The sequence below is a fragment of the Carassius gibelio genome, chromosome B8 (assembly GCF_023724105.1).
Source record: "Carassius gibelio isolate Cgi1373 ecotype wild population from Czech Republic chromosome B8, carGib1.2-hapl.c, whole genome shotgun sequence".
Taxonomy (NCBI): domain Eukaryota; kingdom Metazoa; phylum Chordata; class Actinopteri; order Cypriniformes; family Cyprinidae; genus Carassius; species Carassius gibelio.
In genome coordinates, this window is record NC_068403.1 from 989,170 (window position 1) to 1,015,281 (window position 26,112).

At 37.3% G+C, this 26,112-nt stretch overlaps 1 protein-coding gene and 2 long non-coding RNA genes across 3 annotated transcripts in view; all 3 read left to right on the plus strand.

Annotated features, from left to right (window-relative positions):
* The window catches only part of LOC127963375 (sorting nexin-2), a 12,914-nt gene extending 12,410 nt beyond the window's left edge, over positions 1–504 (plus strand). Inside the window, exon 15 of the mRNA XM_052563271.1 lies at positions 35–504. Within this exon, the coding sequence (XP_052419231.1) occupies positions 35–85 (51 nt within the window). The 3' untranslated portion in view covers positions 86–504. The remainder of the gene's footprint in view (positions 1–34) is intronic.
* A 1,787-nt stretch (positions 505–2,291) lies between these two features.
* On the plus strand, positions 2,292–21,489 carry LOC127963398 (uncharacterized). Its single transcript, XR_008154805.1, has 3 exons — positions 2,292–2,400; positions 2,581–2,620; positions 21,342–21,489. It is a non-coding gene; the product is annotated as an uncharacterized LOC127963398 (long non-coding RNA).
* Positions 21,490–24,340: 2,851 nt separating this feature from the next.
* On the plus strand, positions 24,341–25,592 carry LOC127963401 (uncharacterized). Its single transcript, XR_008154808.1, has 3 exons — positions 24,341–24,426; positions 24,506–24,741; positions 25,150–25,592. It is a non-coding gene; the product is annotated as an uncharacterized LOC127963401 (long non-coding RNA).
* The last annotated feature ends 520 nt before the right edge of the window (positions 25,593–26,112 follow it).

A 26,112-nucleotide genomic window follows, 5' to 3' on the forward strand; every position in this document is an offset into this window, starting at 1 on the left:
GAAAGCTCTTCTCTTGTGTGTTTCTGTGTTTCAGCTGATAAAATACTGGGAGGCGTTCTTACCTGAAGCCAAAGCCATCGCGTAATCATCACACCTCCGGCTTTCTTTATTCCACAGCATGATCATGCAAGAAGAAGAAACCTAATGATAGCACTACATGAATAAACCCAGAATCTGAATCTCTGAACCTGTTCGGTGTCTGAAGATCAGCGTTGTGTTTCTTCACTCTGATGATCCGGCAGGGGAAGGCCTTCTGAAGCGCTTTCTGTTCTCCTTTATATCAATAATGAAGCATTATTCTTTAATAATCAGTATTTAAGAGCATCAATAATCAACAAGGCTTCATGCACGATATACATATGTATATTTTTTTTATTTTGCTTCGTAGCCTGAAATTTAAGTTGATTCATTGTTATAACGGATTTTGTAATCACAAGTATTTTTACTCTACATTCCTGTGCAACGATATCTGAACCTTAATAAAGAAGTGAATGCGTATCAGAACTGGACTTGTAGTGAGTTTTGCCTCCAAAAATAAATAAATACAGAATAATGTAACAGTTTGCATTTCATTTTTTAGAGTTATGATGATTTCTAATAAAATAGTGTTTAACCAGCAAACTACACTCAGTTTGAGGAGCTTAATATTTTGTTGTCTTAATTTTTTCTGTAATTTATTTAGTTATTTCTGCTGCAGTTTCATTAAATAACATATAAGCTGTAGAAAAATTCTATATAAAACAATAGAGAATTTAACATAAATTTATTCCGAATTAAAATGCATGTTTTTAATTCAACCTTGTCCATTTAAAAACTTCAAGAACAACTTGTGCAATTATTTGTAAGAAATAAAAAAGCAGTTTCATATCCTTGTTTTGTTTTTTTACTTTCAGAAAGGATTTGGAAAGTAATGCAATATTTTCAGAGATCGTAATGAGTACACAGTAAACTAAAATATGTTTTTTTCTAGCTGTAGCTGTTCTAAAGTCACATCACACAGCTGGAAGAGTCCTGAGATCTGTGCATGTGTTCTTTATCTCCTTTAACAGCTGTGTATTTAGTTTTTCAGAGAGCAGAAGAGCAGCTGATCGTCTGTCACATCGCTGCTTAAACTCTCTTAAACAGAGAAATCAAAGGAAGCGTGTTCTTGACAGGCCCCGGCGAGCATCTCAGCTCTGCATACACGTCAGCAGGCCCAGGCCCGTCGTATTGGCAAGCTGTCACATGATGAAGGCTGTCGTGTGCGTCTGTAGATCTGCAGAAGAGTCTCTGAATGGATGATGCTTGACCTGCAGGTGTTTCTAACTCATTCTCACTCAAACACGGAGAAAACAATGCTACATTGAGTCTTAGGTTTAGGATCTTTACGATGTGTTGCACTGTTGTTGAACATTAAACTCACATGTGGATAAGATCCTGCAGTCAGATGGAGGCAAATATGATTATATTGTTATGGACGGCTTGAGGAGGCTGAAAACATCTGACTGTGGTTTGATTTGTGTTCTCTTTGTGATTTTTCTGTGATGTTTTGCAGTCAAGTACTTGTTGTATTATACTATTTATATAAGTAAATAACACTCTTTTCAAATCATAGTAATGACAATGAGAAATGTTTGCATCACAGTACTAATAATATATATATATACAGTACAGTACAGACCAAAAGTTTGGAAACATTACTATTTTTTATGTTTTTGAAAGAAGTTTCTTCTGCTCATCAAGCCTGCATTTATTTGATCAAAAATACAGAAAAAAAATAAAATAATTGTATATATATATATATATATATATATATATATATATATATATATATATATCACATCACACACTCATAGGATATGTGTTTTTTAATTTGGAGGGTGGTATGCCAAACTATTTTCTTTCTCCATAATTTATGTATAATATATGTTTGGTTTTTGTGATTCTGTAGGCTAAGAAATTATGTAAAACTCACACAAAGAAAGATTAATGCACTTGATCATTCACATAATGCACTTGATTTATTTTTTTATCGCTAAGGAGTAACTTTTATTTTTGTATTTGTTCTTTTGAGTCACTTGGGCATTTGCATGAATCGTTCAGTGACAACTTTATTAAATTATATATGTGAATAATTATAATACACTTCAACGAAACCCATCCGTTTAAATAATGATAAACACCGGAACCACTTCATTTGCATAAAGCCCCGCATAGATACCATATAAGGAGAAGATAGAGGAAAGACTGGGCTCAAATTTGATTGGCTCTTTTTGTTTTTGCGCTCATTTAAAAAATTTCGGCGGGAATTCAGGTTTTGAGTGAATAACGGATCTGTGCGTCACTCACGTGAAAGAGGTTCTTCTGTGGAGCACAAAAAGAAGATATTTGTTATTTTAGTGATGAACAGGTTTGAGCGACGTGAGTAAATAATGACAGAAAGATGGTTTATTTGATGAATTATTCCAATAAAAATAGACAATGTAATACGAGTCACATGGCTGTTTGCATACATTATGATTGTACTTTTCACGATGATATTTTACGTTTTTATGGTGCTGTTTTTCCTTTATTAAGTTTGATTTATTTTGTGTTCGACAGAGGAAAGAACATTATAATATTGGCTTGGACTAACATGAGGGTGAGTAAATGATGACAGGATCTTTTTCTCTTTTTTTTTACTCAATTATTCGAGTCTTTGCCGATTTTGGTACCATTAGTTAAATTGCTTCTTAAGATAAACGGTCACATACTTTACATTAAATATGTCATTCTAAATATAAAAAAACACTTCACATTGATTCAGCAAACAGCAATACATTGCATCTGTCAGGCGTGTTTGTTTGTATTTGTAATAGACTTTTCTGGTAGTGTAAGGTGCTGAACTTGAAAAAAATGAAATTAAAATGTTTGATAAAACTTATTTTGTCAATGAAAACAAATGTGGATATTTTGTAAGTGTGTGCCAGAAGACTACATCTCTATAAATAAAAGTAAAATGACTTACACATGCGTGTAAACCCCCCTTTTAATATGAAATATCAAAATACATGTGACAGTCAGAAATCAAGCATAATATTCCCATTTTATCGTTTTTTGGGGAACCGAATAAGAACTTTCTGGGAACGTTCTCTGTAGGTTACATTTAGAGAACATAGTGAGGGAACGTACTGACAATGTTAGGGGAATGTTAGGTTCTCCAGTCCTGCAGGAATGTTGTCTTTAGGTAAAGAAAGATTTACTGTTTATCTGAAGTACTACATGATGACCCCCTGCAGGACAGGTGATGAACTGCATATTAACATTCAGACCACACTGCTCTGAAATAATCATCTGCATTAGAAGAGAACCTGGAAATAGCAAAAACACATTTAGTGAAAATTCCTTCTGAAACACACACACACACACAGCCTATAACACAACTGATAAAACTTTGTCTGGCTTTTATTTATCGTATCTCCAAACAGCAGTGTTATGTTGTGTTATGGTCAGAATACAGTGACCTTACTTGATCAAATGCACCGCAGGGCTTCAGATAAGAGGAGCAATATAAGAGCCGATGAAGAGAGCGGCCTGTAATTATTTGTGTCCTGTCAGGAGAAGGGCCTCCGGACCCCTGCGATTCAAATCTGGAGCTCGGAAGAACCAGAACGAGACAAATATCAGACCGCTCTCGCGACACTGCTGAAATTGCATCAGTTTGTCATGAACGCAGCTGCCAGCCGCACAAACTATATCATCTACTTGCAAATGCGAAGCCTCGGTTCTCTGTGCGTGAAGCATCTCTTCGGTCTCGTAGTGCTGTAATAACTGCAAATGAAATATATCCCTTTTATATTTCCTCTCTGTTTATTTATACTGTTACAGATGTAATGCACAATCTTTTCGCTCTCAGTGATTTCATATTAATTAACTGTGAATGTGATCACATTACTTCAGTTAAAATTCTTTTTTTTCTTTCGTTTCTCTTTGATGAATCGCTCTGCGCACATGTTTCCTGATTTGGCAAATTTGAAGTTCACCATCGTGTTGGCAAGCGGCGCGATAAGCCCAGTGTTAATTCATTTCTCTTATCTGTTTGTGATGTTATTTATAATCCAATGCCTGCTCATTTTCAGCGGGTAAGAGAAATGATTTCTGTGGCCGGAGTCCGTTTGGCTCTCGTGAGGGTCGGAGCAGATGAAACTCCAGTGTTTATCAGATGCATTCGGTGTGGATAAACACGGGTGACTATTATAGTGCATTGAAAATGAGAGGTCATGGCTAAACAGGTGTACAAATCAAGTCAAGTCACATTTATTTCTACAGTGCTTCATACAGTGCTGATGGCTTCAAAGCAGCTTCACGTTAATAAACAGGAAAATAATAGAACCGTTGATGCTAATTCTTTAAACATGAAACAAATCCAAATTCTACGGAGTCTATTAATGCACGTCCACTTTTTCAGTGCTGTTAGTTCCTTATGAGTTTTCCCTTAGGGATTTAAAAAAAAGTCTTTGTTAAAGCGTTGTAAGCCATGAATCAAACCACTTGGTGCTGGTCAGTCATTTTTAACATTTTTGGTGTCTTATCATGTTTTTTACTTAGTTGGAATGTAATGAAACTTGGTAAAAGATTTGGCACATCATGGATCATGAATGTGTTGAATAAGGTGATAATTTAGTCACTCTTACCATCAAAAATGATTGGAAACCAATGGAAAACTAAATTTAATGTAGTGGAAATGATTGTTACTGCGCAAAAACAAAGTATTTTTTTTTGTGATATCAACTTCAAATTTGGAACACAACTTGTTTAGATTCATGACTTTGATTTTCTCAGTCGATTATTTTCAATTATCTCTATGTATCTGTTTCGGTATTCTAAAGTGCCATTATTCAGCTCAAATCAGTTCAGTCTTGATTCGATTCAGTTCAATAACAGTATAAAGTTCTTCCATTCTGAAACAAATTCAGTTCGTCTGTGAGCAGCTCAACTGAAGACAATAGTGCTGTGATCAGAAGTGGAGCAGATCACCGGTTTAATGTGTTTTCTGTGTTTCTGTGCTTCTCCTGCTCTGTTAATTGTGTATTTGCATGCATTAGCGCTCTTTAATAGAAGCAGTCGTGCCCTCGCCTGATTTCAATGTTTCTTAAAAATATCGATCTCCACTAATTGACTTTCTGTCTGAGGTCTAATGATTAAACTCAAACTGCAACCTTTGCTTTGAATTCGTGAACTCCCGCGAGGCCCTTTAAGCAAATTCAAAGAATTTGAGCATGGGACGCTAATAAACGCGCACGAGCTACGCTACGAGACGTCAGAGCAGCTTTACTAGAAAGAAAGAAAAACAGCACAGTGTTTTATGTTCAGAAGAATCTAGTTTAACAGCTCCGTCTCGTTTTCCTTGATTTTATTTGAGTGCCAACATGGATGGCAAGCGCTTCAGTACATTGAGAAGTATTGACCGCTCATTTGCATACATAAATGTATTGGCGATGTGACATTCGTCAGTGAGTCTCTAGCCACACAGAAGGCTGCTGACTCGTACGCACTGCATTATCATTTGTGACGAGCGTTTAATGAACTCTGACAGCCGCTGTCATCTGATGTTTATGGCATCTAGCTTTTCAGATGCATCTTGTGATATCCAGTGCATGCTGTTGAAAGAAGTCCAGCTGCTTGTTTGCTGTTTTCACTGCTTTGATCAGGAGTTTAATTTATGGACGTGTAAAGCACTTTTGCTTTGATTCCTGGCAGTTTCTTTTGTTGTGTTGTGCTAAAGGTCAGAATGCAGTGGGAATTCATTTAATTGTGAGACGCGGGCCGCTGGCAGTGTCAAATGACTTTGGCCGTGAGTTCTTCCCATTTCATTAGCTGGCCGTTCTCCAATCCCTCGCCCCGTAAATGCACCGTGACACGCTCTGTGTTTAGTATGCAACAGATTATGAATGACCGCGGCGAGAAGTTAATAGCAGGCCTGGACCCATCAACATCTTAACCAACCAATCAGCAGGTCTTTAACGCCACAGAAATACAGCTGCGTGATGTAATGAAGTCGTGTTCTTTAAGCTATAACCTTATCTGCTCCGTTGAATAGTTTTACGCTGATCAATAAACAGTTTTCTGTGGCCTTTTGCTGGTGTCACTTGTCATTGGAGAATGTAAATGCGTGTCAGAAACTAGCCTGACAGTTTCCCTTTGCTATATTATGAACGAGGGAAAAAGCCCATCAGCAATAAAACAGATGATGGCCGGTTCGATGCGATGGCGCTGCTGTTATTCCAGTGGCGTCGTGCCATTTAAAGTTGCATCGTTTTAACCGACTGATGAATTCATTAACAGATGATTCACTCCTGATGATGGATAATAGAGTATTACTACAAATATCTAAACATTCTTCAATCAAGATGTAGTTACTTGAGAAACGAAATTACTACATTTACGCTTGTTTTCTACAAAAAAAAGTAAAATGTACTTAATTCAAGGGGAAAACTATTAGTTTACTATTATTTTCCGATCCCATATTTGTTCTTGTTTTCAGCATAAACTCACTTATTTTTAATGCATTTCTTAGAAAGCAAGACCAAGTCATTTTGGCTTTCCAGTAAATGCATGTTTTTCTTAAGAATGTGTAGATATTTATACTGGAAATCGAGGCAAAAATATTGATTACGATTTTGTTGTTGTTGCAGTAAACGTGTAATCATATATCCACCTTATTTTTAAACACATAAGTAAATTATTTTCTATAAATGTGCCAGATTTACAAATAGACTTTGGTATATAACAAAAATGCAAAAACATTTTGCACCACAAACTAGTTTGTTTATGTTATGACAATATGATAATATTATAAACACTTGTTTGCAATGTAAAGTAGCATAACGTACAGCTAAAGCAAATTAAATCCTAAGTAAGTTACAAAATGCTGTCGCTTTTATGTTAAAGATAAAGTGGATATTACAGGCTTGTCATGTCATTGGAGGATACAGACTATCCAAAAATACTAGAAAAGATAATATTACAATGGCCATGATGCTCTGTTAACCTTTGACCTGTTCTCTAAACTCCTTTATTGACACCGTTCTGCCGTCGATGACACAAAAGTGCTCTCGTATGCTAAACAGACATTGATTATTAACATCAGGGAAAGTCATAATTCGAAATGTTATTTGCAAGGAATGCAATATTCTGTTTCGTAAGCTTTACTGAGCTTTCCTCTCTTCTACAGAGAGCTGTATCTGCTCTCCCAGCACAACTTCTTCTGCTTATTAAGATTTCAAAGATACAAACCGTGCTTCAGTAATTGCTTTCTTGAATCTGCCTTTAATAATTACACGTGGCAAAGCAGCGGTGAAAATTAGAAAGGCAGAGACTAATGGAAAACTAGATTTTTTCACTGAATTAGAGAGCGGGACGATCCATATATTGACAATCCATCAAGATGAACGAGATCAGGAAAAGTGTTTCAGACTGTCCGAGAACAGCGAGGCAAACTGGGTGTGATGCAGTGTGGCACCGGGCGCCGGGGATGCTGGGAAAACACAGAGAGAGAGAGAGAGATCGAGCATCACTGATACACACACGAGCATCTGAGCTCTTCAGTCTGGAGAACACCGAATATCTCATTCCTGAAAATTAATGCACCTCCAGAGCTGGATATCTGAAGCTGATGACAATTAATGAATCTGGCTTTATCCAGTGTTCTGGAAATGCATGCAAATAAGTGCATATTTAATTAGACCATGCCCTTATTTGCATATTTAAACATTTCAGAAATCGTGTAATGCACTGTGATTGATTAATTGGGTAAGTATGATGATATCTATTAGTAATTAATCATTCAAAGTCCACTCATGTTATTCTGTTATATCTTAAGGGTTTTTCTATTGTTTTAGTTTTAGTATAACAATACCACACGTATTTGTACTTTTCTGCTCTTTTTTTACTTAAAGAAGAAACCAATGCAATGTATAGTTCACATTTGGGGCTTAATGCAACAGAAAAGCAATAAAAGTTTTCAGTTAGAGTGTTTTCAGATTATTTATTTTCATATAAAAATATGGCAAGCGGTTTTATTCAAACAAAGATATAAACAGGATTCAATGATAATCATAATTAATAATTGCGATTACAATTTCAAGGGAATAATCGACAAGTATTATTATTTTTGTATGCTTCCCTCTTGAAGTTTCTTCCAAACTCCAGCCGTTTTTAAGTTTTTTTCATATTTGACCCAAAGCAGTCGATCACGTTTCCGTACAGATCCACGTCTACGTTTCGTTTCCCAGCTTGACGCAAAGGTACAAATTACATGATTATGATGTATCATGTATTCGCGAAAGTCTCTTTGTTTGGGAGAAAAATCAATAGCAGAGCTCCTGGAGCGCCGTTACGTTTCCAGATAGGACGGCTCTAGAATTGCTGATTCTACATTTCGGATGACAGTGATTCATATGGTGCTGCTGTCTGGTTAGCTGGCTAACTTATACCTGAGGGTCTCCAGCTGACATTTCATCTACAACTTTGGGAAAGGTTAAGGGCCGCGGGGCTGCAAGCTGCAGGAAACCTTTAGCATCGGCTTATTTTTAGACTCCGGACGAAAAACTCTGCTTTGTTTGGACTCGTCTGCCTCCAGAGGGCCGATGAGTAATTTAGCAGCTCTGTTTTACAGGAGCCGTAAACAGGTAAAGTTGTTGAACCAGAGGAAGAAAAACAAGGCCAGCGGGAATCTCAAACCAATAATCGCATCTGTTTAATTCCACGTGTCACGCTCATGTTTCGCTCATCATCAGTGCGCTATGTGTTCATATGTATTGAGTGGATTAAAGAAAAACTGAATGCTGTATCAGATGCAGTGGGGTGTTCGCTGTCCCCGCCCCCATCGCTCGACCTCTGACCTCTGACCCCGGGACGTCCCTGCTGTATGTGTTTTGGTTGTAATTAGGGTGGCCGGTGCACCTGATGTTGACCTCGGTCTCGCTGCGGGACGATGCTGGCTTTATGTGCGGTGCTGTAATTGCTTGTACTGTTGCACACAGAAAATCACACGATTACTGAATTCAAACGTGATTTTGACATTTTCTGGAGAACAGACGAGTGGTGCGTTATTGTGCAAGTTTTGTTTTAAATATGATGGATATACTATAATAGTTTTAATTTATATGTATTAAATTAGATTTTATTTGTCTGTTCTGTTTTTGTTGAAGTTTCTGGGATTTTAGTTGAAGTCACTTTAATTGAGTTTTTATCGCTGTTTTTTTCCGCATTATGTCTAGTTTTTAAGTTATTAGTTCATTTGTTTAGTTTTAGGTTTACTATTTAAACCCAAAAAAAAAGAGAGAGAGAGAGGAAAAAAATTCTTGCCTTGGCAAAAAGCCAAATATAATAATCTTGTTATATTTAATTTTATTTAAGCGACAAAATTGTTTTCTTCACAACTAGCTAAAATATGATAAGTTTTTTACATTTCATTTTATTTAACGTAACATACATTTTATTTCAAGTAACAAAATTGTTGCCTTGGTAGCTAGCTAAAATACAAGTTTTGTTATTATTTGTATTTTTTATTTAAGCTAAAAACTTTTTCAAGTAACAATTTTTTTTTAATGGGATCAAAAAAAGTAATTACGACTATTCTCTAAAGTTATTCTTCTTTCACAGAATTGTGATAAAAAAAATAGTAAACTTACTATTTCTTGCTATTTTAAGAAATTCTGAATTAATATCTCTCAATTCTATTTTTTTCCATGACGGTATTAAAAAAAAAAAAAGTAATTGTAACTTTTTTTATCACAATTCTGTTGGTTCACTGAGAGTTTGATTGACAGGCGTTCTGACCAATCATATCGCAGAATCTGTTATTCTGTCTTAATCCACAAACCAGGCAGGAGAGCAAATTAATGTCGTACATTAACTTGAAGAATGCTGTGTATTGACATCTTAACGCAGTTGAAACTAATACTTCTGATGTTTATTTATGTTTATTTTGTGCTGTAACTTGTGGATCTGTCGCGACAAATTAAAGAGCCACAAAACTGTATATATTGTTTGAATTTCTTACAAAATGACCAAATCTGAAAGCTGAGACTTTGTTCTATACCAGAGGTGACCTGTTCTGTGTTGTCTGTCAGCACGTTGTCAGTGTCCTCTTTGCTCGATGATGTATTTTTCTCTGCGTGAGAACGTGATGTGTGGCATGAGAACTATTTTTTTTGCAATTTTGACTTTATTTCTCAGTACTGTGAGACTGAGTTGCAATTACCTTTTTTATGGCGTGGTAGAAACAAGCTTCCAAATAAAATCCCATTGTCATGTGTTTAAGCAGCAGGGAAGGCCCGCCTACTCTCCTGTCAATCAATCGCTGTGCTACAAGTGTTTTATACTTCACCAGTTACATGCAACTTCAGTCCAATTCAAAACATCATTTATCATTTGATTTTTTTTGTGTTGTTTTACGCTTCAACAGCAGGCAGGAGCTCAGTGACAATGAGTGATGGTCTGTATGTGCTATAGCTGGTGTTATGCTGCTCTGGGGTCAGAGGTCACAACAGCAGGATTTTTTTACTTCCCTTGCTTTATCCAGGCAGAATAAAAGAGTGCGTGTTTCTGTAAATGCAAACAGTGACGGTGTAAATGCGTAGCGATGTTTGACCTGCGGAGCTCGACACCTCGCTGTGTTTATCTTGTAAGCAGCTTCAGCTCTTCTGGAAAGCAGACTTGTCTTCAGTTCGTCTTCATTCAGCTTCAGCTGTTCTGAATGCTTTCTGTCCAGATCCTGCGAGCGCAAACCATCAGTCTATTAGATACACAGCTCCTTTTTTTTTTTTTTTTTTTTTTAGATTAATGGGTAATTTTTTTATTGTGAAAAATTGGAAAAAATCCAGATTATATATTTTTCTACTTTTTTTTTTTTTTTTACAGACATTAATTTCTTTTTTTACACAATGTTTTACTTAAATCAAAATACAAGCACAGCTATTCAAATGTTGTGTGTGTGTGTGTGTGTGTGTGTGTGTACGTGCACATTTGTTTTTCAGATTTTTTTATTTTTATTTTTTTTTCTTCTTTTTAGATTATTCCCCCCAGAATTTAAATACATTAATTACTTTTTTTGCAAAACCTTGCTCTAATCAAAATAAAAACATTAATGTAATCATTTAATGAACACAAAATTATTACTATTAATTTTTTATTTTATTTACATTTTTGTTTGCTTGCTTGCTTTTTTCCCCAAATAATTCTCCTCTGTTTTCCACTTTTTCAGATGATTTATGATTGATTTTCTGGTATAGTAATATGGAGATTGTGAACTGTGTAGATTGGCGTTTGTGTGTTTTACAGAGAATAACATCAGTTATAAGTCGAGTGGTTCTCTGCCCACGCTAGCGGTGAGCTTTCCTCCAGTTTTTCTTCTTCATTAAGTGCGCTCTGAAGAGTGTTAAATAATATTAATGACCGGGCGAGTCGTTACTTACCTGGCTTTGTGCCGGCTCAAGTGATTTTATCGATCAGCGCCGGGATGTGGCACAGAACAGCAGATTATTCTGCCTCTGATATTATCAGCAGCTTAAATAAGTTGATTAGCACAAGCGCTATCTTTAACTAGATCTGGATGATGATGTTGATTGGGTGGAGCAGGATGCCATCCATCTTTTTGATCTGCTAATAACTGGAATCCATCACTGCTCGCCGCTCTCCTCGTCCTCTCTCCGGAGTCCACAGGTTTTTAGGAGAACCGACCCAGGAATGTAGGACATCGGGAAGCGCTCGGTTATCTTTCAGATCATGAACACAATCATCTACATAAATACACCGCAAACATCTGTGACGAGACTGTTTGTGTCAGCTGATCTTCTCCTCTATGAGTCCATACTGAGAAATACTGAGTGTTATTCGGTATTTTAATGCATGCATTATGCATAATGTCTCCATTCCCTCCATCAGGGACTGAGTAACCAGTCTGTTAACCAGTAAATAGTGATATAAGTATACCAATAAGTAATCGACATTTCATATGTGTCTAAACTAAGAGTCACAATGCAGGACAGATTATGGAAATGATAATTTGAGAAGTTCAGACACGTTTACTGCACACCTCGAAGGTCATGTAAATGTTTGTGGATTATGAAATGATGCATAAACGCACACAGCTGTGCTCTGACATCAGGCCACGAGTTAGTGCTGGACTACAGCAGTTATTCATTTTAACTTTGCATAGTATTTATTTAAAAAAGCAAGCTCTGTTGTGAATGTGTATCTCTAACGAGGCCCGCAGGAGATAAATGATCCGTGCTCAGCTATAATTCTGTGCATTTTTGTCTCTATTTTGACAAGACCGTTTTAGGAGAGACAGAAAGCATGAGGAGTGACAAAACCAGGTCTAATAGACTGTATATTATTATATTAGTCTCTAAAGCACCTTTAAAAGTTACATCTACAAGCAATTGACAACAAAAGAGAAATTCCAACATGCATTCATCAAAAAGAAATGCATTTAAATGCATAAGACGAATAAAAACATGATATGATGTAAACATTCTGACTAGATACAGTAATTATTTGCAGGCTTTTCATGTATTTAAATCCTGTATTATTTAGCATAAATGTATTAAAACTAAAACGCTAGATCATGACATCATAATGTACTGAAAGAAAAATGGATATTCAATTTGAGACTCGCTCGATATTAATTGTTTTTAACTTTAAGTGAGTGTTAAATGACACAAAAATGGGTGATTATGTATTTAATATTGACTGATGCTGATATATATCTGAAAATCACTGGTGTAAACGCAGTTAAACTGATCCTGCTCTCTCCGCTCCCAGCGTTATTGATATTGTTGGATGTTTTTTCAAGGCTGGCAGAAGCTTTTCCTGCTTAGCCGACTGTGAACTGAACGCTCGGTCTTAATTTGATTAAACACTTTGTTAGGAACAGCAATTAATACACTTTCTCTGGCCATTTTTAAAGGCTCGCAGCAATTAATACATTGGATCTTGTTAATTATTGTGCTGTTTCTGGTCATGGGTGAGGGTTGCAGCGGAGATGTTGTTCGGGGAGGAGGGCGAGAGCGCTGTCACGGCCTGAAAGCTCAGCACACTTGAAGCTGGAATCCATTTATTCCCCAGACCGGGCCTAATTACCCCTCGCTGCCACAGGTACAGAGCGCCTTCATCCCGGCCCGAGCCCGTCTGCACACAACCAATAGGAAAAGATTAATTGTTTGCTTTCGTTTGGATCTCCAGAGACACGGGTCGCTTAATAAAGAAAAATAATTCTCCCTCGCACACCATTGGGCTTATTTCCCCAAAATGTGTGTGGACACGAGCGCGGGAGGCTGTTGTTCTCGTTAGCCATTACATTCGGAGAGGCAGAAATACGGGAATGAAGGAAAACTGATGAGCGTCCAAGCGCCGTTGGGCACGAGTTGTATCATCATTTGTACGACTGTTTCCCTTTAATTCCTCATTATGGAAGCGAAATGAGGTCAGCTGGTGGCACCGTTCTCTATTGGACGTGTAATAACACAAGAATAGAGGTGCAATTAGAGATCTGTGTTAATTGAGCGCCGCGTTCAGTGTTTGTTGAGTGAACACATCACGCCCAGAAACGCTTTAATGACTAACGCTCAACGCAGAGGTCAATAAATGCATGCAGAAATGCAAATGACCCCGTGTCACATAAGTGACCTTTTGTGGAGACAGAATCCGCCGAACTGATTCACAGACACCCCATTCATCACCAGAGCGGCGTCTGAAGAATTAAAGGCCTTTACCGTCGTAAATTGTGTATTTGTTGACTTTCTGTTTCATTTTTAATCACATGTCGAGTTTGTCTGAGAATTTACCCCCAAACAGATCATTTAAACTCACTATTGTGTTAAACGAGAAAAGCATTGAATAGACATTTCAAAAAGTGGTTTTAGAAATAAATATTTAGATTCAGCATTAAATAATAACGCTGATTGAAATCAGAATCATAATGAAGTTTATTACCATTCAAGGAATTGTTTTAGTGACAGAAGCTCCGCCGTGACAAGATAATAAAAAGAGAAATACAAAATAGACAATGTGCAAAATAACAAAAACACTTTATGCAAAATAGACAATTTTGTATATACAGGCATGTGCAAAATTTAAATGTAAATAATTATGTGTGTTAAATAAATGTCTTAATAAGTCATTGAATCATTCATTCAGCCAGTTTTTTTAAAGACTGATTCATTTAATCACTGAATCATTCACTGAATCATTCACTCACTTGATTTGTTCAAACAGTCGATTCATTCAGAAACAAAGCAAGAGACTGAGATGAGATGAGTCGCTAAATCTCACTTTATTCCGTCAAAGCCATGGAATAATTCAGTAATGAATCACTTTTTTGATCCGAAATATTTTCATTTGCAAAACTGAACAAAAATGGACAACATTGAATCTAAAACACAATATTAACGGCTTGTTCATTGAGCTGTTGTAAATCAATATCACATTTGCAGTGGTGCAGATATTGGAGAGAAACGCACTCTTGCTGGTGTGATACTGTTAACTATATCATATGATATAAATATAAGAAGATTATTAATTTTGTTTGCCCTCATACATTATCTTGAAATTTCGTCTCATATGAGAGCATTCTAATAGTCAGTCGTCAAGTTCATCAAATGTAAGATGCCTTAATAATTTTATAGCATACTCATTTTAAGATGTTAAGAGGTCAGCCCAAGTCGTGTTCTTATTAGTTTATTAAATAATGCCTGGTGTTATTGATGCATTTGGATCTTTTTCACATCCAAGCGGCTTCTGGTTTTCTGTGGCGGATCAAAGAAGACGGATGTCGGGCGATTGGGCCGCTGACATAATACACTTTGGCACACAGCTTGCTTTTATTAGCACAAGCCTGTTATTTCCCGGCGACTAAGTGTGGACGGGCAGTGATAAATGCTGTCGCACACGCTTGATGCGATTCATTTGTCAAAGGCCTGAAAAAGGTTAATCAGTATTCTCCAGCCGGGTTACGGCCCTCCGTCTCGCTCTCTGCAGTAATTGTGCTCCTGTTACAGACAAACTCATGCAGCTGGGGACCTGGGTTACATGCAATTATATTTCTGTCTATCTGCAAGGGATAAAATCATCATCATAATAACACCAAACACAACAAGACGTCAGCTCGCTTACATAATTTATACTGCGAGTATTTCATGCACAGACCCCAATGACCATAGCAAACACTGGGGAAAATCAATGCAAATTCATATTTCATAAGGCCATAATTGCGTTTGAAAGTGTGCAGTGGTCGTTTGTTTCAGCGGACGGATGCTGACAGAACCATATATTTGAGCTCCAGCTCTTATTTCATCTCACAAGCCTTCGATCTCCCAGCGCTCGTCTTTTTACCGAAAACAAGGGCTTTGTTGTCAAAGAAAATGGGCTTTTTTTTAACACTTGACAACGTTCTATCATCTGTGAAGTTATCGATTTGCCAGTGTTTTAACCATCAAACTGGATCTGTTTGAGCGACTCTGGTTTTTAAACAATTTCTTTGACAGGCGAGGCGTCACAGCAATTGCACCGCTTTTAAAGACAGTATTTCAATTTGCCGAGAGCCCTTCAAGTGAAGCGCGGGCCCTTTGAAGGAGTCTCAGAGCGCCCAGGGGCCGACAGAGTTGTCATGCTACAGGCAAGCCAAAAAAAATGAAGCGCCTTTGCTTTATAGATTGCTGTTAGGTCAACAAAACTTTGGCAGCATTGATTAACTCGACAGTGAATGCAGCGGTACATTTATCACTAATAGCTGAAGCGCAGAGAATCTAATAAGAGCCGAACAATCCCCAGCAAACACACATCACCCCGAACCCGTCCGTCCAAAAACAGGAGCCAGACGCGCCCCGCTGTCATTAATTGCAGCTAAAAAGTGTATTCTGTCTGATCTGGCTCTGGCAGTGGTTAAAGAGTTGAGGAAGCCGGCTCTGGGGTCGTGTTGTTGGGACTCTGATTTGCATGAGCGGCTATAAAACACCCTGACCGCACGTCACCGCTTCGCAGAGAGCCTCATCGATTAGTTGTCACCTGGGCATCAGCTTCACTCCTAGGATTCAATTTTTTTTCCCGTCTGATTTGCATACGCTATCGACCGCGAGCCGGTAAATGAGCAGAACGCACCGAGACCAGAGGATGAATTGTTTACTCGCATAAAAATAACCTTTCAATAGCAGAAGATGCATGGGACGGCCGGCGCTGGAGTTCTGCTGCCCCAAGCAGATGGCATTCAGCTGCTATTGATCCGCCACCAATCTGTCCCAAAGACTTCCTGGAAATAAAGAGTATCTCCAGTGATGAGATGAGATGTAAATGATCCACACATATGAAGAAATCAAGGCTCCTCAGAAGATGTGAGATGTCCTGGAGGCTTGTGAAGATCATTCCTCCGCTGAGGAACAGTGAAAGTAAAGATCCTGAGGATCAGATTTGAGACTCTAAAACATGATTGATGGAGAATCAAGTAAAGCTGAGCTGCTTCAGTCCAGTAAGAGTTCATCTGGAGATATTACTGACCTTATTCTCACCTTTACTTGATCACAATCAGGAGAGATTTGACACCAGAAGCATTCATACAGTTACACTGAAAGAGTTTTTACTGGATTAAAAAATACTCAGACGACAGATATTTTACTTGTTTCAAGGAAAAACTAACTAACCTGTACAGTAAATGCATCTTGATTCAAGAATGTTGAGATATTAATACCAGAACACTAGACACAAACACTGAGTAAGAATAGTTTTCTGCCGTGTGTGTAAAGCTGATGCTTTATATGATATGAGCAGTGAATGTATTGGATGCATCGTGTGGGACACCTCTGACGAACCTGAGTGGCGTTTCATGCGTCTCAGTGACCGAATGGAAATCATCAGGCGATAATGAAGCGCTGATGCGCGATCAGGTTAACTGTAGCGAAGCATCCATTGTTTAAGGTGTCTGCTCCTCGAATCACACGTCTGAGCGTCACCGTCTCCCCGAGCCCCGGCCCTCAGCGATAATTAGTTTCAGAGGGAGCCCAGAACGAGCCCTTCCACACATCCGAGAGAGGAGCGCTCACATTAGCCAGACAAATACAGAGCGGCCGGCTGTGAAACTGCCGTATCGAGGGCTTCCAGAGAGCATCAGATCCTCGGACACGGCAATCTGTTTTCATTTGCCTCACACCTAACTTCTCCAGAGCAGCACCTCTGCTTTACAGTGTCATGCCATACATACTCCTGATAAAAAGATAAAAAGTGTACACTCTTAAACATTAAAGATGCCATAGAAGAACCGTTTTGTCTGAATGTGACCCGGAGCACAAAAACCTGTTATAAGGATTTTGGGAAATTGAGATTTATGCAACATCTGAAAGCAGAATATATAATCTCATCACTGATGTGTGGTTTGTTCGGAGGACAATATTAGAAAATCTGGAATCTGAGGGAGCGAAAACATCTAAATATTGAGAAAATCATCTTTAAAGTTGTTCAGATGAAGTTCTTAGCAATGCATATTACTAATCGAAAGTTAAGTTTTTTTATGGTATAGAAAAATAATAATCATCAACATTATGTTAGTTTCTGCTTAAAACAAACAGACATATCTTGATTCAAGAATGTTTAGATATTTATACTAGAACACAAGACACAAACATGTAATTACATGATGTGAAGTATTCAAGGGGGTATATATTTTGGCGGACTGCATGTCCATTTTATTATAATATATAATTAAAAAGGACATGGAAAGCATGGAAGAACGTCCTCTTTACACTTTGAATTATTTTCAAAATCATGTAATAATGCATTTCATTTGAATACACAAAATTGCAGTATACTTGTTTTATCAGAATATGCCAAAATATGTATCCCCCCTCCCCCACTCCAAAATATACAGATGACGTCCAATCACCAAGCATTTTATTTTATATCATATCTAATAACAGTGGTGAATATGGACAATTTTCTTGCAACCTGGCAAGCGTTATAGTAGGATACGTACTGTATTTTATTTTTGGGTAGGAATAGAGTTTTTATCAGACCCCCGGCGTGGTTTTACAGCATGATTAGTTGTGCTGGGAATATTCAAACATCTGCTTCTTCAGGAGATTCTCCGTCCGGCCTCAAACCGGCTGATTTATTAAGCAACACTTTCTTTTCTGGCTTCTGAGGCTGTGATGAATGTGGCCCTATGCATAAATTTACCACAACAGCTCCGGCGTGAACACTTTATCTTAATGATTTAACATTGTCCTGATGAGCGGCCTAACTGCTTTCATCTATCCTGCACGACTGAACTCTGTCAGTGGCGTTTTAGACTATTTAAGGGCTTTTTGTCAACTGGAAGCGTCTTTCAAGCATAGGGTGACCTTTCTTGTTACACCAAAAACACTGCATTATGCAAATCTGAAAAATAAGCAGTGACAGAAAATAAATATATTTAAATGTATTTCAAATACATGCCTAGTATGCTAATAAACATTTTCATATTTATGCATTTAATAAAAATATGCTGCAATTGTACTTTTAGTATACTAAACTGTTAGAGCTTATTTTGAAACAAATAATTGTCATTAATTTTAATTGTGTCGAAGTCCAACTAAAGACATACTCAAGTTTATCTGATTGTGCTAAAGTGGAACTATTGTTTCAGGTACACTTGAAATATATTACATTTAAAGTCCAATATTATTCAAACATCATACAATCCTCATCTAAAGTGACATTAAGACACATTTTAAACTTATTATTAAGAAAAGTGCATTGTGCAAGAAAAGTTTAATTATAATTGTGCATCAGTAAGTCTTCAGTTATTTGATTTTAACTATACTTAGTATGAAATGAATGTATTTTAAATATAAAGCTTTTCTTTACTAGGGTTGCCAGAACATTTCCATATTTAAGTCGATTTCCTTTACAAAGGCCACTTTTTTAACCTTTTTAAATGAATGTGTTCCCTTTCTTTTAATTTATTGAGTAAAAGTGCATTAAGAATAATAATAGAGCTGTAACCAGTAAAATGAAATCAGATCGAATAAACAGTGATATAAGATTTATGATTTGATTAACTCTTCTGAAGGTAAAACATTGTCTAAAAGTGGATGCAAACATTTGAAAACATTATTATTTTATTATTATTTTCTAAATAACATTTATATTTAAAAATGGGTAGAAGTATCATCAGTAGTTTACAGTATTACTTAAACATATAAATATAAATCGTAAGTGGACTTTCATTTTTTTCATAGCTGCATGTGTGTGTGTGTGTGTGTGTGTGCGTGTGTGCGTGCGTGTGTGTGTGTGTGTACCAGTAGGTGGCAACATGTTTGTCTTTAATGAGTCATCGCTTCATTAATTGAAATGATTTGAGGAATGAAGCAGGTGGCTCTCTTTATGAATAAGTCGTTGAATCATTGACTCAACCAATTCATTCAAAACTGCAGTGTTGATCAGAGATGCAAATGTTCAGCTGAGACTCTGTTTGGAACTACTTTGGTCAAAAACAGTTTAAATGTTTAAATATAAACGCTTAATATGAATATTTTTCTGCTGAACATAAGAAAAGAGATTTTGAAGAACGGTTAATTGAAGAGTTGATGATCCCTACTGACTTCTATTGAAGTAATTGTCTTCCGGCAGCTGTGTGGTGACCAGCATTCTTCAAAATATCTCCTTTCAGAGCGGTTCGGAACAACTTGAAGGCAAGTAAATGATGTGATAACTTTATATATACATGACCGATGGCTACTGCATTCACCGCTCGCTCTCTCTTTCTTTGTCTTCATCCGTGTGCCGTCCATGAGTGGAGGGTGTTTGATCTGAAGCGGCTGGAGTTCATATATAAATAGTTCCTCAGGGCCCGAGCTGCTCTGTCGAGGATGTTTTGGCGGTGAACGCAGTCGTAGTCTGCGCTGGGAGAAGCGCTCTCTGCTTACCGCGGTAATTGGCTGATGAAGAGTCTCGGGCCCTAAAAAGAATGTCAGGGTTCGATTTCCCAGATCCTGAGTGAGGATATGTCACCATTTACTCTGCTTTGGGGTGACACCGGCTCTTGGCAGAAACTCTGGGGAAATCATTACTGTGTTTATGTGGCTCCGCGCTTCCCTTTGATATTTTCACAATGTTTTTCCACTGAGTGATGGTACCTCACCGGGGTCGGGGAGAACAAGTCCCTTTTGTAAATTTGTGACCGTGGTTTAACGGGCAAAAGAGAAAAAGGCAGACAATTGGTGACGCGTAGCGGGAAGCCGCTGAGAGGCTTGAAGGGAGGATCAATGCTGTCCAGCAGGTGTCTTCTCCGAGCAAAGAGATGCTTCTATCGATTTCTGCCGCCGCAGACACATTTTTAGACCGGATTGCTTCGGGCTCGCTGAATTGGGCTTTTTATTCCACTGTAGTTTCGATTTGTCCAGCGTGAATAATGTTTAGATCAAACGAAACGATGTTTTATGTGCATTTATTTAGAAATTTCTTCTGGTTAATAAGGCTGTATTTATTTGATCAAATATACAGTAAATACAGTAAAAATATGAAATATTATTAGTATTTAAAGCAACTGTGTTCTGTGTGAATCTGTGTTAAAGTGTAATTTATTTCTGTGATGCTCCGCTGTATTTTCAGCATCATTCCTCCAGTCTTCAGTGTCACATGATCTTCAGAAATCATGAAAATATGAAGATCATGTGACACTGAAGACTGGAGGAATGATGCTGAAAATACAGCGGAGCATCACAGAAATAAATTACATCTTAACAGAGATTCACACAGAAAACAGCTGATTTAAATTCCAATAATATTTTCACAATTTACCTGCATTTTTTATAAAACAAAAGCAGCTTTGCTGAGCTGAGCTGAAGAGACTTGTATGTAAAACCGTACATACAAAAAGGTATAAACGTGAGTCTGTCAGTAAGTGTGAGTTAACAGCAGAAGAGCTGCACAGACGTCTGATCCGATCCGTCAGATCCGTCCGTGTGATGACTCCAGCTCTAATTGTCCAGACCTGCAGGACTCTGGGTAATAATTGTCAGAGTTACACCGGGTTAGACGTGTCATTACAGGGACGTCGATACGGCAGAAACTGAGAGGAGATCTGTAAATGATTCGCTTGTCAGCGGAGACACTCTGGAATCAATGTGCAACGCTGACAATATCATATAAAAAACACTTTTAAACGTTAGAGGAGGATGTATTTGATAACTCTGATGAATATAGTCCTAGTGTTTTGTGTTGGTTCGTCAGAGCTGATCTAATAGAAACGGAGCAGTGTGAAACAGAAGCAGTTTCTGAGCTCGGCCTCTATCAGGGACAGTTTAAGATGCTTTCTGCCCGGCTGATTTGTCTGCTCTTGACCTTTCCAGCAAACTGTCCCATCATGCAGCAGGAGCGCTCCTGAGGGACTCCAGCTCTGCGGATAATGAAGCCTGTCATCTCCGCTCACCTCCGCGCCGGACACACTTCCAGCTCCAGACGCCTGCTCCATCGATTCGCTGCTGTTTTCCAAAGCGGCTGAAATAGCTCCCCGAGCTCTTCAGAGCTGCACTTGTTGGTTGAAGATGTTATAAGAGCTCACAGTGGAGACGTCTCGAGATCTGTGAGGTTGTGCTTTATTTAACCGCACACTGTCCGAGTAAAACATCGGGTTCAACTGAAACAGCGACGTCTGAAATCAGAGCAAAAAGTCTTACATTCTTGAAATCGTGGCATTAAATATGACATGCTTTGATACAAATAAATTTATTTCGGCTTTAAAGCAGAAATTGTATTCATTTCATTATTTAAAAACTCCTGCAAGTTGCAACATTAATATTTTTTTCCTGTTCATTGTAAAAAAGTGGTATCCTTTAATGAATTTAAAGAGCTATTTCTACTTACTTTAACCCTTAAAAATCAGTTTTGATTTTTTTTAGTTTGATTTATTTAAGTACTTCAAGTTAATCTAATTGAAAATTAGATTTTTTTTATTTAAAGTTTTAGAAATGTTGTGTTTCTGTCTTTTTTATTTTTTAAATATGTCTTTTTTTTATGTTTTAGTACTTAAAAGTTAAACTAAACATGAGAAATGTTGGTGCTGAGAAATGCTTGGATACAAAAATATATACCGTAATATATATACTGTTTTAAGGAAAAAGTCACATTTGTATAGTCTACTTTTTTTTTTTTTTTTTGATTTTAGATAACTTATATTTTTATATAAGTTATCTAAAGTCAAAAAAAAAAAAAAAAAGTAGGCTATACAAATGTGACTTTTTGCTTAAAACAGTATCTGCCAATTGGGTAGGAAAAATAATCTTAATTCAGTTTTAAATTTCTTGCCTCATTAGCAGATATCTTTTGCTTGTTTTAAGGAAAAGTAACAACATTTTGATACTTTTTTTTTACAGAAAACAAGACTTAATATCCTTAATCATGTTGATTCAAGTTTCAAATTTTAAAGAAGTCTGTCACATGATCTTCAGAAATCAGAATAATATGATGATTTACTGCTCAAGAAACAGTTCTGATTATTATCAGTGTTGAACACAGTCGTGCTGTGCAGTATTTTTGTGGAAACTGATGCATTTTTCAGGATTGTTTGATGAATAAAAAGTTCAAAAGAACCGTATTTCTCTTTACACTGCTGTTCAAAAGTTTGGGGTCAGTAAATATTTTTCCTTCTTTTTTGGGGGGAAGAGATTAATATTTTTATTCAGGAAGGATGTTAAACTGATAAAACAGTTTCTAACTTATGTTGTTTGAATAGATTTCTATTTTGAATAAAAGCTGTTCTTTTTTATTCATTAAAGAATCCTGATAGGTAACTATATATATATATTTCCACATATTATTCTGATTTCTGAAGATCATGTGACACTGAAGACTGGAGGAATGATGCTGAAAATACAGCGGAGCATCACAGAAATAAATTACACTTTAACACAGATTCACACAGAAAATAGCTGTTTTACACTAGAATAATATTTCACAATATTAAAAGTTTTTCTGTATTTTTTAATCAAATAAATGCAGCTTTGATGAGCAGAAGGCACTAATTTAAAACATAAAAAATTTTTAACTGATCCCAAACTTATGAACGCCAGTGTATCTAAGAATTTAAGCATTTTAAAAACAACAACAATGAATAGATCAATTTTGCATAATTCAAAAGTGAATTAGGCTCTATATTATTGACTAACATAATCATCTTATTCGGTCATGACGCGGCATCGCTGTGTGCTTCTAGTCCAGGAATGCGTCGCGTCGCGTCAAGGCGAGATGGAATGAACAGAACAGATGCATTGAAGGAGACGCACGCGCGCGCTGTCAACGCTTGAAAGACAAAAACACTAGCTTGGTTCATGTAGATGCGGATGGATGATTGTATTGCGGACGCGTCGCGGAGAGTGACGCGCGTCTCACCTCGTCCGTCACTCGCGGTCCTCTCCGCGTTTTAAAATCAATGGCGCATCCTAAAAACGGCAGATATCGGCGCGCGCGGATCTGACTGAAGAGAAGCAGCGGATTCCGTGACGCGCGCGTCTTCCTGTATGACGCTCCGCCTCCCGCGCGCGTCACCGCCTCAGGAATTTATTTAGGCTACTTATAAACATTAATCTACGGTGTACAACACGACACACTGGTTCATAAAGAATAATATTTATAAATGTACAGAGATAAGGAAATCAATGTAAATAAACAAGAAAAAACATTTTTCTGTTTTTTTAACAGTTTTTTTAAACACTGAATTAAATTAAATAAATTAAATTAAATGTTATTTGAAGAAGCCTAAAAAACTGTTTTCTCGTAAAACACTCCGATTATCTTTGTTTTGTTTATATTTTTTGAAAATATGGATTTTTTTATTTTTGAAAAATCTAGTTTTCAATGTTTTTTTTTTTTTTTTGGCACAGGACAGTTGGTCTGAATATTAGATATATTAGAATATTAGTCTACCAGCTACCTAGCACGGCTATTACTTTAAACTGGATTTTCAATGCAATTTGGTTTACATTTTTAAAAGCATTTGTAAAACATAACAATGGCTTGTACATAATAGTTCTGATGGTCTGGTTCACTGCAGTTGAATCTTAAACAAGAGCAACTAAAGCAATGTTCCTCAATGTAATGTAAACCTTTTACATCATTAGAGCCTTTGTATCGCAAAAAAACAACAACAACATTCTTTATAATGGAAAGAAGGTACTTTAGATTTTATTTTCTTAAGTGATGCAATAGAAGAATAATTTTTGGTTCCACCTTTCAGAACCTTCCAATAAAAGAACCATTTTTGATCAGTGTGAAGATCATTTTAACAATATGAAGAACACTTTTCTGTTATGAAGACCCTTTGGTGGTTCCATGGATGTAAAGAAGCTTTATTTATTAGAGTAGTTGTGTTCAGAAAGAGTTCAGTGGAAGGTGTTCTGGAGAACTCACAGCGTTTCTTCTGTGGCATCGCTGTTATTTGTAAGAGTGTAAGCAGGCCTAGAAATCTTTATATTTGGTGTCGTATAAACCCTGTTCTAATGGGGTTTATTCTCTGCAGTGTTTCCTGATCTGAGGGCCGCGGGTCCCTTAATCAGGTCAAGTGCGTGCTTCATTACACTCGCTGGTAGCTGCCATGTAAAGCACCAAAGCTCATCTCAGAAGACCTGACCCTGGAGAGCTCACCGTAACGACTTCTGCACTGACGGCTGGACTAACCATCGGCCGGGATGTGAATTTTAGTCCGCCAGTTATTTGGTTCGGCGCTGATGTTCCACGGGATGCTCAGATGTGCAGGTTTGGTGTGTGTTTTACAGCTCAGTCCGGCAGATCTCAGACACAGACACACTTACAGATGAGGTGAGGAAGAGGCTTCAGAAACAAGACCAAAGTGAACAAACAATTCTAAATTAAATAGTTAAAGGTACATGTGCAACATAACAGGACAATGAATACAAATTGGCATTCAATGTTTACCATTCCCAAAGGATTCTTTAGATTTGTTCAAATGTTCTTTGCACTAAGAAAAAAAAATATTTTAAGAACTGATCACTGAAAGGTTCTTTGTGGAATCAAAAAAATGGTTGCCAGAAAATGGTGTTTTATACATACTCAGGTTACTTCAGGTAGGGTTCTGTAAATATAATTGACTGTTTCATCATGAACTTGCACTGATGGTGTGCTCGTATGATTGTGATTCTCCAGCGTGAGGTCTGTCAGGACGTGTTAGAGGGGTTCTGAAGACTCAAAGAGAGCAGAGCAGTCACTGAGCTGGATTGAGAGAGACAGAAGGAGAACGAGAAGCTGATGGCATCTTCAGATCTGCTCCACACTGAGCGTCTGCATGTCTTCACTGATGGATCACAAGTGAGGCGATGTGGTGTAGTGGTCAACCATCTGGGTCAGGGACTCCAGGACGTCTAAATAAGACTGAACGTGTCATCAGAAAAATATCTATATACCTTGCTTTGACAATGTTATTAAAAACCAGATAACTCTGAACAAACTGTTAACGTTACTGGAAGAATATTAATTCATAACCTTCTGAAAACATTCTCTATTTGTTGGATAGCCAACCTACAAACACTCTCTTTCCTTAAATCGAACTAAACTACCAAACTCATGTTTGTTGCATGCAAGAACAGTGTGCATACATGTTATATACATTTATGGAAACAATAATAAAATAATTATAATTATAATGTAGCTAAGTGATTATAAAACGTATTTTTCATAGATTGTAAGTGGGACCGGATAATTTTTTAAAGGATCTAGTGCGCCCTCTTTGTCCCGTTTGACAGAATGACAGCGACATATTTCAATAATGACTAGAGTTCAGTCACGGGTAGAGTTTAGATTTAACCTCTGACCGGAACTAGAATGAGGCCGTGAAAGACTCAAGTGCATTCCACAGATTCCTCACTGTTGATTACCGTTTGTTTAGCTGATAAAATATCTATCTGAAAAGCCTTTAAATAGACAAAAACTCCATTAAACAGCTCTGAAATGTAAAAATTACGTAATCTCGCACTTTTATAGAGTGCATGCCATTGCAAGAGTGAATCCTCGCATCCTCGCTTTAACCGCGTTCAATTCAATATGGCGGCTAAACTGACGATAACTTAATTCTGTCTCATTAAAATATGCAGAGCTAATTAGTCTGTTTTG